At 48.0% G+C, this 19,048-nt stretch overlaps 2 protein-coding genes across 3 annotated transcripts in view; both read left to right on the top strand.

Moving 5' to 3' along the window:
• HSF5 (heat shock transcription factor 5) overlaps nt 1-6,508 on the top strand; it is a 28,945-nt gene extending 22,437 nt beyond the window's left edge. Inside the window, exons 5-6 of the mRNA XM_021415314.1 lie at nt 135-300; nt 4,449-6,508. Of these exons, the coding sequence (XP_021270989.1) occupies nt 135-300; nt 4,449-4,516 (234 nt within the window). The 3' untranslated portion in view covers nt 4,517-6,508. The remainder of the gene's footprint in view (nt 1-134; nt 301-4,448) is intronic.
• Nucleotides 8,931-19,048, top strand: part of RNF43 (ring finger protein 43) — a 54,881-nt gene continuing 44,763 nt past the window's right edge. For both annotated transcript variants that reach the window (XR_002443996.1, XM_021415642.1), the window contains exon 1: nt 8,931-9,267. Coding sequence is in view for 1 of the 2 variants with exons in the window: in XM_021415642.1 (XP_021271317.1) it covers nt 9,031-9,267 (237 nt within the window). In the remaining variant the exon portion in view is untranslated. The remainder of the gene's footprint in view (nt 9,268-19,048) is intronic.

Below are 19,048 nucleotides of genomic sequence, written 5' to 3'. Positions count from 1 at the left end.
TAATCCGTACAAGTACCATCCAACACTTGTTAGGTGTCTTTTTGGAGTGGAGAAAAGTATTTATTTGTTCTGTTGAAGTGGTTACAAGAAAACATTGAGTCATCTTTGGTTTTCTTTGCTTTGTTTTGTTTCAGGTGGATACGAGTGCTAAATGTCAACTCCTAAGGTCAGAGACAGAAGAGGTAGGATGCCTCACTTCAGGATCTGGACCTGTGAAGAAATCTGTAGAAAACACAGGTTCATCTGTACAAACCAGAATCAGAGAGAGAAGAAACAGTTCACAGGAGTGCAAGTCCCCTGGTAAGAAGAGATTCTAATTGTTTTTTAGAGATTAACAAGACAGCTGCTCTGAAATTAACCATTACAAAAAGGGGAAATCAGAACAGGTTAGCTCTTGTCTGCAGTGTAAGTATTTCTTTGTGCCTTCAGTTAAAACCCCTTGGTGTACTTACTGATACACTTCTAGAGATACCCCAATTACTCATGTGGGAAAGATATAAATTATGAGTAAATGAAACCTGCTGTTCTGGGGGTTGTGTGAGAAACATAGATGTCACAATATTGAGATGAAGCCCATAGATATGTGTGCTGGTGCATGACAGTGCCACAAGGAAGGATTGAGTAATGAAATGACAATTGAGTAGCAGGGGAAAAAAAACAACAAAAAAAACCCCAAAACCCAACAAACTTACGTGGTAAGTGTAGAAGTTGACAAAAGTTTTGTTCCAGACTGCTGATGTGTCTGCTGAAATACATGAGAGAAACAAGCAGCACAGCATCTGAGGCCAAGCAGTTCACCAGATCTAATAACCAAAGAAAGACCTCAGTATCTCTCAATATGAGAGACATAAGAGGACACCAAGTGTACTTTAGATCCATTCTAGAGGAAAAGCTGGTGTGGCATCCAGGTCTTGCAGGATGCAATTTCCCTCTCAGCTGATCACCGAAGAACGAGTTGTGGAGTTTGAAGAGCTGTTCCTCACTGCAGAGGGTCGATTCCAGGTTCCAGTTGTGCTAGCTAATAACTCAGCTCTCATGCCCATTAGTTCCAAATGTGTAAGTGAGGAATAAAGTCTTTTTATCTGGAAGCTATAAAAAAATAAATAAACAAATTGGATGTCATCTTGAACTTTTGTTTAAAATGCAGAATTGAGAGATCTTGTTCACTTACTTGCTGATAACATGGACAGTCAGTACGCTTCTCAGTTTTTGTATCTACGGCAAAAGCTTACTAAAGTAAAATTAATTACAAAGATTAAGAAGAACAAATTTACTTAACAGTTGTGAAGTTACAGGAACATTTTGGAAAGCATTTCCATGGGATTGTTCTACAGAAATGAAACACTGCTATGCTAATTGGATAATTAGCAATGATTGGCGTAGTTGCTCTCTGGGAAGCTTGATAGTCATCCGTGTGTGCATGTCCAGTGCTGTACCTGGTAGGGTTGGTAGGACAGAGGTTAGACACAGACAGCACACGTGAACCAAACGTGATCAGGGTCATCAAGCTGTCCCAAAATAAATTGGGCACGTGATTCTGGCTTTGAAGATGCAGTGCCCAACTCCTACATTCCAGCTGCAAGCCTGGAGGAGATGTGTTTTAGCATAAGCCAACTTCTGTCAGCTTCTGCATTTGTCTGTCTGTACCTCTTTTCTTTTATGTGTCTTTGGACACAACCTCTTAATCTTTCTAAGTTAAAATTGGGCACAATGACCATTCCCAACTGTTTCTCCATAACACGTCTGTATGGGAGCCGTGAGGTCACGGCCTGAACCAGTGGTTGAGCACCTGCTGAAGGGGCACAGCCAGCCCTGGGAGCACAGGTGGACCACCCCTCCACCCCTCCATACCTCATGTAAGGGCTGGCAGCCACAAGGGAACACTCTCTACCTGGAGATCATTTTCTTTGCAGAGTTTGGTGAGCCCTGGTCCTTGGAAAGCGGTGAGCAATTCTTTATTGCTGAATTGTGACTGCTATCTTTCTTGAGTGATCTGAAACTGGTTTAAATCAGTTATATCTGCTGCCTCTTATCTTTACACGTGTCCTTTGAGTGTGAGTCCTGCAGTTTTACCTCTTTTCCTTTGGGCTCCCATTTGCATGTTTCCTGAGCCCACAATTTGATACTTATCCTGCTGCAGAACGGGCTCTTGTTCCATCTATTTCAGTAGGTTTGTGACATTGTTCCCTTGTCTTTGCTACGTGGTGACAAGTTCAGGGTATCACAGGGTGAGAGCCAATGTGGTGGAGTACAAATGTCTGTCAAACAGGGGTCTAGATGAAGAGTCTGTCTTGTCCAGTGCCCTGTCTCCAAAAACATCTTTGGCATTTTTTTGCTATTAAGTAAAGAAAGACCTAATTGTCTTTGCACCTCACAATCTAACAGCAGGACCTCATCTCCTTCTGCTCTTATTGAGCAGAACTGCTTTTGAGCTCTCCTTCAGAGAGTCAGAAGCTGCAGCAGATACATCACCCTGCATGGGCTGTGTCATCTGTTCCTTCCTACTCTTTCTTGAGAGTTGGCATGGCTTTGTAGTGCCTGGTGTGTTTATTACCTTGAGCTCTGAGGGGTGGCTCACACCTTTCAGCACCGCTTCTTTCAGCCCCGTCTTGCTCTTAGCACATGGATTTAAAGGTGCTGATGGTGAGTCTCCTTGCATTGACTGCTTGCTAGTTCAGCCCATCTGTACAATAGGGTTTTTGGGACAGATTTGTCAGCTTAGTTTAGAATAAATTTGTCTGCAGCATCTATACCTGCAACAGGTGTCCTTCTGGACTTCACAAATGACTGATAGAAACTGATAGAAACTGTGTCCCCTCCTGTCTTCTCTGTGTTGTGCTCCACGGGTACGCTCATCTAGTGACTCTGGAGTGGAGCTGGTGTCTGTGTTTTGTGTTTCCTCTTCGAAGAGAGCACCTAAGAAGGACTGGATTCTGACTAGAGAGGCTTTTGTTTGCAGCCTTTTTTTTCTGGAAATAGTGGTCTCAGAATGGAGCAGGTGGAGATTGTTACTTCTGAATTTAAGCATTCTGATCCATTTAGGAAAAACCTCTCTTTCTCTATGGCTGTCTATTTTTTTCATGTTTATTTTTTTGGTGAGTTATCTGATCCTTTTCTTCACATTGTCTGGCAACTTCCTCCATTTTTTTTTTCACGCAGGAGCACAGACATAATGCTGAGATGCCACTGGCTCTGATGAATCCATCACTGTCGTGCTGCAAGGTGCCCTGGACATTTACCACCCAATCCCTTGCCACTGCAGCTGTGCCATTATGTGTTCCCTCTCATTCACTGCAGATAGATTTATAAGTGCTAAGGGCAAATCATCATTCAGCAAAGGTCTCCCATGCTATCATGTGTTCATTTGAATTATTTACTGCACCTTCCAGAGAAAAATAATCTTCCCACTCATACAGCATTCCTAGTAAGACAAGGTGAAATCCCCTACAATGCTGTGAAGAGTTGGTGCAGGGACAGGCCCGGCCCCAGCGCGGTTCAGAACGTCCTGGGCTGGAGCAGGACCAAGTGAAGCTGCTCGCAGGAGCCTGAACTGCAGCTTCTCGCTCCGGTTCCGTTGCCATTACTTTGGTTTCATTATCTGTTCAGTGAAGGACTCTCACATTTCCTGTGCTGGCATTCTGCTGTTTTGGAGGAGTGGTTCTTAGGTGCCATTTCTTAAGCGATTTAGAGTTGTGTTGATATAGCTGCCTCACTTCTCCATCCATGTGGCTCTCCAGGCCTGGTTCCCAGCAGTCTGCTTTGGGAAGCGCAGAGCTGCTGCCTTTTCCAGGCACTGCGTAGCACGGAAGAACGGCAGGGGCTGAGATTCTTTTCCTAAGATGTGAATGCATGTGTTATGAGATTGAAGTTCACAAGGGCAGTGGTCCTGTCGTGACTTTATCCTGTTGTGTTCCTTGACCTGTAAGGTGCTGGATTTTCTCTTTTGGTCAGGCCGTACATTGGAAGTGTTTCCATTTTGCCATGGCATGAGGTGATTTTTGAAGGAGTCTGTTTGGCCTGTCTGTGACACCATGGCTTTCCTCTAGACTCTTTGCACCAGCCGTGGCAAACTTGGAAGCAGCTGTGCCTTTTGTGCCTAAGTGACAGCATGTTTCGCAGGGAGCGGGCATTTCTGTAGGCACTGCTGAGGTTTTACAGCAGTCAGCATTTGGTAGCTGGTACCCGTGGCGGTGAATACATGTATGAACAATATACCTTGGAGAATGGCCACATAAATCACTTTTAGGTTTTCTCTTTGTTTGTTTTACACTTAACATTTTGCAAAATAAGAACAATTCCTGTTCCTGTAGACCTTAAATGCTGCGGTTACAGCCTCCTGCCTCTCAGGCCACGCTCTACGTTACCTGCTAGAATTACAATCCCTAAGTACGACGCTTAGAAAAACGTGCAGAGACTGATATTTGCTCATTATTTCCTTTTCTTCCTAGATCTCCATCTGCTGGTGGATGTTGCTTGCAAGCAGGAGCACTTTCCAAAGGAAGAAATAAGAGAGTGAGAAGTGGGTGACAAGTATGTGAAAATGTGCAGCAGCTGCCAGCTGGGTTCTCTTGTCAGACCCCAGAGGCAGTGCCCTGCACACAACAGGCGCTTTGGATCATTTCAGCTGTTTAAAAGAAAAACAACAAAAAAAAAAACCAACACCAACAAAAGACACCATTTTTGAAAACTTTCACTTTGTGGGACATTAGTCACCCCGTGGTTTTTCACACCTCCTCCATTGCGTTTTCTACCTGACAACTTATAAAGCATCTAGCGGTCAGAATTTTTAATATGAGGTCATTTCTTAGCTGCTCATCCTCTCAGACGTGGAAAGTCTGAACTCCCCATAAACTGGAACAACCTTGAGAACTTTGGCCGAACCTCTCGTAGTGGGAAACAAGTTGTTTGTAGCACTGTGCTCACAATCTTTCTATTTCACGTGGCTGGAAGCCGCAGCGCACCCTGCGCCGATGCTGGTGGGTGCTCTCACCATCTTTGCTTGCAGTCACACTGTGACCCCGTAATGGGAATTGTGGACGAAACAAAAGCGTAGGGAAGTCACAAGATTCCAGGTCTGAACAGGTCAGGGGGTTCGGGAGAGCTGCTGGAGGAAAGATGAGCTAATTTTCTGAGTGATTAACCAGGAAATGCTCTTCCTTCCTAAAGCGGTGCTCTGTTCAGCAGCAAGCGCGTCCCTGCAGTGGGTATCCATTACATACAACAGCTGCTGATCTCTTACATTTATGGAGAAGTCTTCTGTTTTAGTAACTTCTTTTTGGTTCTAATGGTATCTGTAATGGTAAGTTATGTGTTGTTTTAGTACTTTATTTTAATAGGTCTTAGATACATTCTTATTAAATATGATTGTATTTATACCGATGGTAGATTTTAGGTTTTGAATAGCTGTGCATTTGTATTTATGTTAAAATACTGTTTGAAGGATGAAGGGGGCACGGTCTGTATTTGTGTTGTCAGGGAAATGTACAAGAAAGAGCACTCAGAACATAAATTTAGCTGGTTCATCCATGTTCATATTCTTTTAAAATTAATTAGAGCCAGTCCCGAGCAAAACACACATGAGAGGAGCAGAGAGAACAGGCCAAGACCACCCCAGCTGTACCCTGCAGGACCTCGCCCAGCCTCCAGCCGTGGGCAGGATGTCCCAAGTGAACGCTGAGCGGTGGGATGAGCCGAGGCAAAGCCTTTAATTACTCAGCAGCCATCCAAACAAATACAGTCTGAGGAGACCTTCAGGTCAGGGCTGGTGGGAGCGCTGCCATGCTGATTGTCCTCAGATTTGTTCTCCTGTATCGGACATTACATTTGTGCAGTACCATCCCAGTTGGCGCGAACAGTGAAGGGTGAGGGGGAGACGTCCAAGTCCTACGTCCCAAATGGGTTCCATCGCTTTCCTCATGGATTCAAGGTGTAAGGAGATGGAGTTCAGAGGACTTCAGCCTCATCACACTGGAGCTGGTGCCTCTTTAATTCACATTCCCTTTCTTACTGCTGTTTGCCACCAGAAGACTTGACGCTTCTGGAGGTCTAAGTTAGGGAGATCTCAGCATCTTAGATAATGCTCTATTGTTCTAAAGGCAACTTACAAAACCTTCGATATTAGAATTTTTTTAATCTGCTAATTTAAAAAGGGCACGGAGCCGGACCTCCTGCCGTGCATCGCTGCTGGAACGCGTGGGTGCAAGCTCCCTTCATCCTTCACCTGCACGCCCTGACATAGGGAAAGAGCACCAGGGCCTGGCAGCCTCGGGCAGCCCCCAGGTCCAGTGCCTGGTGTGTCAGCAGCTTCGTGTGCGTGTCACAGTCTGTCCCTAACAGCAGGTAGCTTCTGTAACAGCAGGTAGCTTCTGTAACAAGGTGTTGTTCTGTCACTGTGTTCTGGTCGATGGCAGCACAGTGCTATTTTGTTTAATGCGAGGATGCTCTTTCGTAGTCCTGCTGAAACAGCGTGGCTGCAGCAATCTGCAATGAATTAAACTTTGAAACCGAACTGTGGATGTTGCATCTGTATTTTCTGCGTGTGTTCTGGGTTACAAAGGCCATATCATCGTGGTTGGAAGAACCCCTTCGTGTTTCGTAGGATCTTAGAATCATTAAGGTTGGAAAAGATCCCTGGGATCCCTGAGTCCAACCCATCCCACCGTGCCCACTGCCCACGTCCCTCAGTGCCACATCCCCACGGCTCTGAACCCCAGGGGCACTGACCCCCCCTCCCTGGGCAGCTGTGCCCGTGCAGCGCTGCTTTCTGAGCAGCTCTTCCTCCTCTCCCGATTCCCTTTACAGATACCTCATTTCTGCTGCCACCTTTATCAGCAGACACCCATCACCCCAAAAGACCGGATCTTATTTTTCAAAGTGAGCCCGTTTTTCTTCGTGTAACCCACGAATTTACGTGGAGCTGCCCCACGGGTGGGCTGGGCAGTATTTAAGAACCCCCTCGTTCTCGGGTGCCCTTTTCCGCGAGCACCGCAGGGCCGGGCGCTGCGCTGGGCGCTGGGCATTGTTCCCGGTCACCTCGGAGCGCTCTCCTCGAGCACCACTCCACCGCGGCCGCTTCACCCGCTTCCAGCGGCAGCCCCGCTCGGAGGTTACGGCTCTGACCTGCAGCATTATTCACCTCTCGGTGATGTCAGAGCCGAATAACAGCTGAATTCCAGACCTCTGACATCAGCCTGACCTGAACGCTCTGCGGCCGCGGCGGCGGCCGGACGAGAGCTCCCGGATGGCGGCGGGCGGGAGGGCCGAGAACGAAGGGGCAGAGCGGGCGGAGGGCGCGGGGCGCGGGGCGGCGCGGAGCTGCCCTCGGTCCGGACCCCGCGGAGCGGCGGGAGGGGGCGCCCGGGAGCGGGGCCGGGCGGGGCGGGGCGGGCGCTCGGCGCCGCTCCACCCTCACTTTGTGTCAGCAGGTAGCAGCCCGCAGCCCCGCCGGGCGGCTCCGACGGCCGCAGCCCTCCTCCGCCCTCCGCTCCCGCAGGCGCTGCCCCGGAGGAGCTCCCCCGCGGGATCCGTTCGCCTCCCGATGATGCCCGAGCCGCCCGGCGGGGCTCCCCGCGGGACTGCGGCCGATGCTTCGGGCTCCGCCTCGCCCCGTGTTCCCCGCGCGTAGAGCCGCCGTGCGGGGCTCCCTCGGCTGGGCTCCGGCGCCGCTCCGTCCCCGGCGCTGCCCGCACGCGGGGCGCTCCGCCCCGAAGCCGCTCCGCGCACCTCCGCCCGCCGCCTCGCGCCGCCCCGTCGTGCAAAGATCTCCGCTTTAAACGACGCTCCGCGCTTTTAGGAAAGGAAGAGAAGATCGCAGGCACGCGGCATCAGGCGCACGCCGTTTGCTTAACCCACTGGAAGTAACTCCGGGGTTTTGGGGATCCCTGTGCGGTGCAGCAGCGTGCCGCGCCGTGCCGTGCCGTGCCGTGCCGCGCTGCGCTGCCCAACAGGTTTGCAGATGATTCTTTATTTTTTAATCCCTCTCAGCGCGGTCCCTCCCGTCACGGCGGCGCGCCCCGTGTAAGCCCTCCAGGTGCGGAGGGCGCGTTGCTGTGACCCCTGTGCGGACCATGGGACTTTCTGCTGTGCTCCACGGGGCCTTCGGTTGGGACCGCGTTGGACGCGCTCCTCCCGGAACTCGCGGCGTGAGAGCAACAGGAGACGCTGCGGCGCTGCGCTCCGTACCTGCCCCGCTCCGCGCTTAAAGGCTTACAAAGTTCGGGGCCTTTTTGGACGTTTCCCGGCAGCTCTGACGAGGAGCTTCGTGCTGTGACCGTCCCGAGACCTGCAGCCGGAGTTGGACTGAGCCGGGAGTGCGGGAGGAGACAGCGAGCTGCTCTGAATGAAGCATTTCTGGTGCGATGAGGATGGACGGGATCGCCCCGGCTTGGACGGGGACGGCGCAGTAGCGAACTCTTATTTCTGCCGCAAACTCAGGAAGCGCCTCCTGCACGGTTTTTAGGAAGGATTCCAATAATCACAGGCGGCGTTCGGCGTGCGGAGCTCCAGCACGTGCTGGGAGGTGCCGCGCTGGTGTGGCCCGGAGATGGGCGCGCTGGGCCCAGTGGGACCGACGCAGGAGCCGCGGGGACACCGCGCCCGTGCAGAGCCCTCCCCGCTCCCCCTGCTGCGGGGCTGAGCTCTGGGACCCCCCCCGCACCTGAACTGCCCCCTGCTTGCCACCTGCTCATCCTTTTCCGCTGCTCTCCCCGGATTTACCTGCCGCGGGACAGACTGGAAACTTAGGATTCTTTTTTCGGAAACTTCGGATTATTTTTTTTATTATTATTATATATATTTTTTGTTCTTCAAAGTATGCTCCCGAGCTCCCAGCGGCCTCCGAGCACGTGGCACCGAGAAGCAGCGATGGCACAGAGCCGGGCGGCCGTGCAGTGAGAAGCCGGCTCCGAACCCCAGCACCCCCCCCCCCCGTGCCCCCCGCACCCCCCGGAGCCCCACAGCTGGGAGCAGGGCGAGGGCGCGGCGCGTCCCCAGCGGTATGCGTGGCCCGGGCACGCGGCCGCAGCTGGGAGCATGAGCGGTGGCCCCCAGCTGCAGCTGGCGGTCCTCTGGCCTTGGCTGCTGATGGCTTCTCTGCAGGCAGGGCTCGGCCGCACCGGGCTGGCGCTGGCGGCGGCCGTGGAGTCGGAGCGGGCGGCGGCGCAGAAGGCCATCATCAGGGTGATCCCGCTCAAGGTGGAGCCCATCGTGCTGGAGGGGGAGTTCGCCAGCGTGGCCGAGGTCACTCCCGCCGAGGGAAAGCTGCTCCAGGTAGGGGCAGCCTCGCTTCGCCCGCGTCCTTCCGTGCTCCCACCCTTCTCCTCACCTCTTCCTCTCTGTGCTTCCCAGCTAAGACGTTTGGCTTTATGACTGCACGCGCACGAGGTGGTTTCTACGCGAGCTGTCCGCCGGTTTGCCTTGCGCCTTCCATAGAATCACAGAATCATTACACTTGGAAAAGCCCCGGCCCCCAGCCCATCCCACCATGCCCATGACCACGTCCCTCAGTGCCACATCCCCGTGGTTCTGGAACACCTCCAGGGACGGTGACCACCACCTCCCTGGGCAGCTGTGCCACTGCAGCACCGCTCTTCTGAGAAGATTTTCCCAGTACCCATCCTGATCCTGCCCTTTGTGCTGCTGCTCTCCCACCGTGCTGTGCTTTCAGGCCCCGGTGCTTATGTAAGCGTGGGTCCTTCACTCTGCGTGCAGTAATGTTAATTTTGGATGCGGCCGATCGATCACATGGAGATTATCGCCTATCTTAATTGATGTTGTAAAGCTAAGTGTGTTGCACGAGTCACATGTTGGGCACTGAACATCTGACCAAAACATGGTTATTTTTACTGTGGGAAATCCATAAAGCTTTGTGCACGTAGCTGGGTTCTGCTACAGCCAAATACGCCTCCAGGTGCTGCCCAGCAGAACTACTGACCCCGCTGGCTGTAGTCTGCCTGCAGTGCTGCCCGTACCTGGAAGGTGAATTTCACCCATCCACTGGTTCCTATGGGGTGTCACCACTGTGCATGTTTTTGGGTGAAGTGGATGCTGGTTTCTGCTCTTTGCTAAGAAGGGAGAGCCTCTGGGCACCTTGCAGTGCATGCAGATGCTGTGAGCCCAGAGCTCGGTGTCTGAGCCCTGTACTCCGCTGGCTGTTTGCTCACAGGCCGTGTGCTTCACTCTTGTAAACCAAACCTGACGGAGCAGCCTGTGTTGATGTTGAACCTTAATTTGCACGCGGCGTTTTCCAGGCTTGGCTTTTGTGCGGTAATCGGAGCCTTAATGAAGCTGGTAACCTGCAGATTTAAATTAGAATCGTGAGTTTTGAGCAGCCTTACAGGAGAAGAAATGCCACTGAGGCAGCTTTACCGCAGTCATGTGGCTGACAATGAAAACAGATAATTTGTGACGTTTGTAGATCCTGCTCGCAGCCTTTTGAACTAATCAGAATGAAAGCGATGTTATAAAATTATATTACCGGGGTAGAAACTATCTTGGACAAATGCTCTCAAGGTCCCGCCGTGTTGTGAGGCAATGTCCAGGAAAGTCAATATTTATTCCTTACAAAAACTACAGTGGTGTTGCAACTGAGCGCAAAGTGTAGAGTGTGGACCTCTTCGGAACGAGGAGGCGATAACCTCTCCTCTGTGACGTCGGGCTGTTTTTGGCCAAACTTGGCAGTGCAAAACGTGCTTTTGTGTCACGTGCGGTTGCGGGAGCCCACCCCAAGCACCAGCCACGAAGCGTTGTCTGTTCTCAGCTGCGAATAGTGCAGCGTTTGGAGGATGAACTTCGTGGTTAACAACCATCCTCGGAAGGGAGAGAGTTGCAGAACACCATTCTCATCTGTTTGCTTCGTGTAGGCAGACACTGACCTGCGTTGGGTTGGGGTCCTGATCCATTGGGAAGAGAAAGCTTGAGGCCCAGAGGGAAATGGTTGAAAATAAGAAGTTAATAAGGAAGAACTATTTTCAGTTCACATTTAAACAGTCAGACATTAAATACACCTGAGTTATGCTTCTTGGGAACTCTTGTTTTGAGTGTGGTTGCCAGCATCTTGCTCTTGCAAAAATGTTTCAGGGCACGTGCTTCACTTTGATGTCATTGGAAATCTCATTGGAAGTTTAGCTTGCTCACACATACCGCCATCATTCCTTCTGTATGTGCAATTCAGGTATCTTTGCAGTTAATGAGCTAAGAAGTCTTGGTTTTTTTTGCATTGGATTGGTCATCGTGGTTATGCCAGCGTGCTCGATCCTCACACTCATCACACAGCACACAGACTGCAGAGCTTAGAATGATGGCACCACAGCACGGTTGGGTTGGAAGGGACCTCACAGCCCCTCAGCCCCACCCCTGCTCTGGGCTGGGTGCCCCCTCGGCTCAGACTGCCCACGGCCCATCCATGGCATGGGACACCTCCAGGGATGGGGCACCCACAGCTCTGGGCAGCTGGGATCATCTATGGAGACTTACCACGATCACAGCATTCCATTCACAGAAACTACCTTTAGAGCTGTTGTCTTTTTCCCAGAGTGACCCCAGTGAGCAGCCCCACCTGCCCCATCTCTCTGGGCCATCCCTGTGTCCCATTCTGCAGCCCGACTCCAGGTTGCAGAGCAATGGTGAAGTCGAAGCGTTGCCCTGGAGCCAGGCTCAGAGATGATGCAAAGGGAGAGGAATTTCTCAAGTAGGCAGAGCCACTTCAGGCTTTATAGGTCAAAAAACCAACACCTTAGTTTTCTTTCAGAAATCGTCTTCCAGCTTGCTCAGAGCACGAGGTTGCTCGGATATTGCATGCTCTGAGCATTAACTATTGCCTAACAGGGGAGAAGTGGCACCATGTGTGCATTGGCAGTTTCCAGGTGGCCGGAGGTGCGGGTCGCACTACGGTAGCCTGCACCCAGGGAAGTCCCCATATTCAAAATGGAAGAACCAAAACTTTCAGACCAGTGGGCCATAAGGAATGTGTTTGGGTCTTTGCTGATGGGGATCCTGCAGCAGCAAGGGCTCAGCACGCCCTCCCAGGTGCAGCTGTTTCCAGTTCTGCTCCCTTCCAGTGATGGCTAAGGTGGATTCCACAACCTCTGCTTTTGATAATTTTGCTGTTCTGATAGCTTACTCTTGATGAATACACCTTCTCTGCCATGCCTCTGTCACCATTTGGTAGAAGAGAGTTCACGCTGTTAGCTGGAAGGTAGCTAGGGGAGCAAGGAAAGGCTTGGGAACAAAAGAGAGAGCCATTTAGGGACTTGAGATAAGGAGATTTGGGATTTGTTCAAATGGAGTTATGGAAGAGCCCACAAGCAAGTCTAATGTTGTGGAAGAAAAAAACTTTTTATTTGAGAAGCAGCCTGTTGCATACTTCAAAGCTTTCTATATATACAAGCTTACATCATTAAAACTGAGCACTAGTACTTTTTTGGTTAATTATTGTTTGAGTGTTTATAACCTCAATTTTATGTACAAGGACGAGGATGGTGCTGCTAGTAGGCATGGTGGGGCCGGGATCGGTGCAGTCCATCACAGAATGGTTTGGGTTGGAAGGGACCTCACGGATCACTGGGCTGCCAACTGCTCCGGTACTGGAGCTCTTTCTAGTTCCGCTGCTCATATTTTGGAAATAATGTTAACATTTTGATAAAGGTCCCAAACAATAACATTTGAAAAGAGATAGATAAAGTGCTCTACTCACTGTAGAGAAGGCAACCCAGTGATCAATCACCTCGCATGCCTGCATGTAGGAAAAAAATCAGATAGCAGAAGTCTAACTTTATCACAAGTCTCCCAGTACTTTGTTTCCTTTCCGGACAGGCTTAGCAGTTACATAATTAGGTGACTGCATGAGAAAGCCAACTTTCATTTACCCACTGAGCACATTGTTTTAGCTTATGACTGCAGAAAGAAGCTTGACAGTACAGAACAGGCTTCCCAAAGGCTCAGGGCATGGATTATCCTCTTTTCTCTCCCTCCAAAGAAGTAAATTATTAAAAACCAATGATCTAGTCTTCTAGGTGGGGTGGAGCAAGTGAGAGTTAGGAGATCCTAAATCATCAGTTTTTTTTACATGTTGTACACAGTTGAAAAGCTGAATGTCATACATCATTACAGTCTGGAAAGAAGCATGGTGCATTTTTAACAGCAACGATAATTAACCATTTAAATATCCTTAAAGTTACCTATTGGTAGCGTGAATCCAGCGTGACCATCCCAGAAGTGGAGAGTGCTTCCTATGTTGCAATGCACAGTGCTGTTGGGGAATTAAAATCACCTACTTAGCTGCTTGTAGAGGGTTACACTCCCAGCCCATAAGAAGGTAAATATATTAGTAGTCTTTATATACTACCAGCTCCTGGATCAACAAAAGGATGTTAAGTGCATAATGTTGACAGAGATCAAAGAAGTGGGAAAGTCTAACCAAATGATAGTGGAGACTTAAATTACCTGTGAATAAGCTGGTCAGATAGCACAAAAAGAGTAAGTTCAAAGAGGCAATTTCTGCCTCTTGGAACAGCCAGTACTAGAGTACACAGAAGGATATTCTTGACTTAGTGTTAGGTAATGTGCAAGAACTAACTCAAAGCTAGCAATAATTGAGCCACTTGTATTGACTGCGGAATGAAAAAATTCTTTGTCTGAGTACCAAAAAGTAGAACTCTGCCACCAGCTCTCGGAACTGGAACTGCAGAAAAGTGAAACAGAACAGCTCTTACAGCTTAAGAGAAATGCCTTTGGGTGGGACATAGACACTACTCAAGAAAGTAAAGGCAGTCTTAGGAAAGGTACAGAGCCTTCAGTTAAAAAGGCAACTGTTGCCCAATGAAAGTGCATTGAGTGGTTGGACTGGATGATCTTGGAGGTCTTTTCCAACCTTGGTGATTCTGTGATTCTATGATAGTGGTCAAGAAACTATTTGGTCCAAATGGATCATTTGAAATGTAGGTGTACAGTATTAGTATAGGATTGGCATAGTATACACAGATTAGTGCAGATAGTGCAGATTAGTATAGTGTCATTAATATAGTTGAAGTGTACCTGAAAGGTGAGCCATTACAATCCACCTGCAGAGCTGGGAACAGCTCTGAAAGAGCTGAGCTGAGGGGCAGCATCTGGCCTTCCATGCTCCCTTGAGAGCATGGGCAGTGTGGGCAGGGCTGGGGGGGACAGCCCACCAAGCACTCCTGGCCAAGCACCATGTCCTGGAAGGGCTCCCAGCAGCAAGTGGACGTTTCCCAGTGATAAGCTGGCAGCAGGGCTGAGGCTACAAGCGAGAATTTCTTTTTGTTCTGCGCCTCCGTGGCACTTACTGTTGGGTAGGCATCACATGCAGGCGATGAATGGCATTTCTGAACTGCACGTGAATGTGTTATTTTTAAATGGAAGCTTTCAGAATCATCCAAGTAATACAAACCTTGCAAGCTTTGCGTCGTCAAAGAGAGCTCTGTTTCCTTAGGATTTATTTTAAACAAAAATTGGGACATACATTTTTATGCATCAGATCGCCGTATTTTTCCATGCTTAGAGCTCTCAGAAGTGCATTAGAGATTTCTGTGGGCTTTCTCCCAAAGTCTTATTTCATCCAAAACCAATAAAATTTTGCGTATTAAACAAGTACAGTGGAAAACTTGTGATGCAGTTTGATCTTCAGGTCCAACTGTCTTCAGTATCATAAAATCTTGTAGCGGGCATTGGCAGGAATCAAATACACAAAATGTGGGTTTGTAAGTAAAGTGGATTTGTAAGCTGGGCACCAGCTCATGGGATACGTAGCACTCGAGCAGCTCAGGTTCTGTTACACTGCATCCTTCTCTGTGTCACCTATGTCATCAGTCATCTTTTTGCCAGATTAAGCAACCCCACAAATAACGTGGAATCCATTTCAGTATAGGATTTATTTTATTTTATTTTTTTTCCCAAGACGTGATATCAGAACAATCCTAGAATGGTTTGAGTTGCAAGGGACCTTTAAAGGTCAACTCCCTGCAGTGAACAGGGGCACCCACAGCTATTGCCCAAAGCTACTGCTTTCAAAATAGCTATGGCTGTTAGTGATGAAAAGAGATGAGTCCCACGCCAACTTTCCCCTTTTAATGCTTTATTTGGAGGCAGTAATAAGCAAATGCTAAGCACTCATGGAAGTGATCCTCCTTGTATACTCAGTGTTAGTAATGTCTCTGCAGAGCACTTTAACTGGCTCTGGTACCTAAGTGTTAAGGATGTGGTTAAGAAGGGTTGGAAGAAGCTCTAGGAGGAGCCATGGAAGTGATCCCAACAGCAGAACGTGCTGCTTAAGGAACTCAACTATTTTCATCTTTTTAAAATTGCAAAATGATGATTGCTTTACGTGTCCATTTATCTGTTTCCATATAGGGTTGCCTATAGGGGAAGGTTGAGAGCAACTTAGCAATGACATAGGTAGATCTGGTAGCTGAAAACTAAAGGTAGAAAACTAGTGTTACATGGACAGTTATCTCAAAATTCTTAGATAAAGCAGATAGATTTCTCACGGTAAGTACAAGGGCTGCTCCGAAAGCAATTCCTCCTGTTTTATTGTGTTGTCCTATGGCATTGGAGGCGGATATTGGTAGTAGGGCAGCAGAGGCTGGAACTTCCCACCAATATTCCATTACATTTTGTTGCCATGTGGCAGGTGGCAGCAGAGGGGCAGTCTGACACGGAAGCAAAAATGTGCAATGAATTCCTCCATGCAGAAAATAATGGCACCCATTGACATTCACTGACACTTGCTGAACATTGATGGAGACCAAGCAGTGGATGTGAGCACAGTGAGGGTTGTGTGGTGCATTTCAGCAGTGGTGGCAGTGCCATGAAAGGCAAGCCATGCTCTGGATGGCCATGCACAGCTGTCACACCACAAAATGAAGAGCATCTCGATCAGCTCATCTGCGCACATTGACGGATTGTGATCAGGGAACTGTGTACAGAGCTGAATATCGGCTTCAGTGCATCAGAAACAGTGGTGGCAGTGCTGTAATATCACAAAGTTTGCACCAGGTGGGTCCCACGAATGCTCATGCAGGAACAGAAAGAACATCCTATGCAGGTTTGTCAGGACCTATTGAACCAACACGAGGCTGAAGGTAACAGTTTCCTGGATCTCTTAGTTAAGAGTGATGAGACGTGTTGTCACCACTACGAGCCGGAGTCAAAACAGCCCTCCATGGAGTGGTGATGTGAATTCTGCATTGCAGAAAAAGTTCAAGACGCAGCCCTCAGTGGGTAAAGTGATGTGCACTGTCTTCGGGGATAGGAAAGGGGGGATCCTTTTGTATTTCCTGGAGCCCAGACCAACTCTGACCACCACATCGTGACGCTGACTAAGCTGAAGGCTTGAACTTCCAGTCAGGCCAGAGAAGAAGACAACATGATAATGCCAGGCCTCGTGGTCTGAAGACCGAAGAGCACGCTGCCAATCTTGTCTGGATTGTCCTGTCGCACTCACTGTATAATCCAGATTTGGCACCTTCTGGCTTCCATTTGTTCAGGACAATGAAAGAAGGACTGTGTGGGCAACATTTTCCTATGATGACACTGTCATAGCAGCTGTGCATGGGGGTCACCTCCACTGGTGCAGTGTTGAAAAACAGCATTTTGTAGCTGAGAATTTGCTCTATCAAATAGTGTTACTCTGCTCTTCGTATCTGTTGTAGTTTCCATGGAAGTAAGTAGGAAGCCTTACATTCAGAGCAACATACATATAGTTGAAGCTTATAATATAGTTGAAGGTTATAATGAGTTACCAGAGGAAATTTTGGTTTTCCCTCAATTCTAGATCCTTAAAAAGAGACTAGACATAGACAGGAGGACTAACTATACAGTAGGCAGAAGTGACCTGGATGCTCATGGTGGTCTGTTCTGTCTTGGATCTCTGTGATTTTTTTTTTAATATCTGTTTATTTTTCCTGTATTTCACAGCCTGCAGAGAACAAAAAGTGTTTTGCAGCCTTTCATTAGCCCATAACCCTTTCTGTCTGCACTGAGGAGCTGTAATCACATCTCATGCTTCAGAGCTCCTGGCTTGATGCCTGCATGGGTCAGGAGGGAACTTTTCTCTCTCCCTCCATGTAGAGTTGGCCAAGAGCAGTTCTGGGACATTTTTGCCTTTTGGGGAGCATCAGGGATTGGCCTTGCCTAAAAACAAGATGCTACAACATAACTGTCTATATTCAAGGTAGTAGGGAGAGTATTGTATTACAGATACTTAAGCTGTATGCAGTACTCCCATGCACAAGATGGAGCAGATTGCCAGATTTGAGGTGGGAGTCCCTTTCTTCACATTGCCAGCCCACTCAAATTATCAGAAACTTTGGGTGTGTACCATCTTCTCTTGCATTTTGAGACATGAATCATCCTAGCAGATCATCACGTGTCTTTTCACCCTAGCCCTGAAGGGCCTAGTTAAGGGCATTAGTGGCCCTGTGATTTCTCTTTTGTTCAGCAATTTGGTCTCCAGATGGGTTAATTTAATGTGTGTCATGGCGCTCAGTATCAGGACAGCTGCAGAAATGTCATATATATACCTTCTGTCTAGGTAGTTGAATTACTTATTTGGCCATGAACTCTGTAAAACAAATTTAAAGGCTTTATATAAAGCTCAGTTATGATCTCTGTTAATTTACAGTACCAGTAAAACAGCTGAGGGATTAAACTCACTATGGCTTTGCCAAAAGGTATGTGAATTCTAGTTCAAAATTACATGGAAAAAGAGAACATAGACTGCCTACTTCCAAAGCCCTTCGGCAGCTGTTGTTCCATGGGATCTTTGTTCAGCTGGGTGGATTTGCTTAGGTTTGCTTGTGCATCACTGCAGAAACTAGGAGAGAAAAACTGGATTTGAATATGGGAGATGAAGAGCTCTCTAGTGCTCTTGCAGACATGAAGCGGTTCTCCATGCAAATTCCTTCAAGTCCCATAGTAGAGCAGAGCAGCTCCAGTGAAGACATGGGTTGAAGAAAGATTCCTGAAGAGATGAAAAAGAGTTTCCTCTCTTCCACTTGTCATGCCGTACCTTGGTTACTCTTTTATTCCGTGCTATGGGTGCACATATGACCCTAAATATCAACACCAGAGATGTCTGTCCAGATATTGCCTTATCCCCACAAACTGGTATCTCTGTCCTCCCTACTGCTTTCTGTTTCATCTGTTCTCATTCATGCAAGCCCAGTTCATATAGTTCCACTCACCTATTCTTTTCTACTCATCTGCTTTCTGGATTTTTTTTATCTTTGCCTCCTAATGTTTTCATCTTACTTTTTTGCTCAGAACAACGTTTTTGTTATTTCTCTGTATGTGGTCTTCCTCATCACTACCAGTACATAAAACTGCAAACATATTTGGTTCCTGCAAGGATGCTGAGAGAAGCCAGTGAATCTTCCCCAGTTGGATTTTAATTCAGAAAGAGGAGCTACATAAAATTGAGCGAGCTTGTTAAAAAGAATCTAAGAAGGCAACCAAGGGTTATATCCTGAAGCTGACTTAAAGATATTTAGGGCACTGCAGTAGGAAGGAGTTAAGATCAAATGTACCTCTCAAGAAATACCTGAAAAATGATAAAACGAGATCTGCAGTACCTAAACATAAGGATAAGAAAGGATATGAAAGCATCCTGAAAAGGAAAAAGAAAAAAAAAAGAGATAAAATGAGTAAAAGAGGGAGAGTTGCTCTAACTTCTAACAAGCTAAAAATATGTAAAACATAATGAAAAGAGTTAGGAGAACAGAAACTATTTGCAAATGATAGAATGACTAATAATAGATTCTCTTCAGTCACATCAGAAGCATAAAGCTTGCCAGACCATCTGTATGACCTATACAAAATTGAAGTATAAAAGATGCGCTCAGGGCAGCTAAACTCACAGCAGAAAAATGAATGTGATTCTTTTTGTGCTTTCATCTGTCTGAAGCTGAAATGTCTGTAGATGAGATAATGATGTAGATAGACAAAATTAACATTATCAGTCACTGGGATCAGGAGGTATTCACCCAAGAGTTGTGGAGGATGAAATAGTTGAACTATTGACTATGTTGATAAA

Source organism: Numida meleagris, chromosome 18 (assembly GCF_002078875.1).
Source record: "Numida meleagris isolate 19003 breed g44 Domestic line chromosome 18, NumMel1.0, whole genome shotgun sequence".
NCBI classification, from domain to species: domain Eukaryota; kingdom Metazoa; phylum Chordata; class Aves; order Galliformes; family Numididae; genus Numida; species Numida meleagris.
This window is presented reverse-complemented; position numbering and strand designations above follow the sequence as displayed.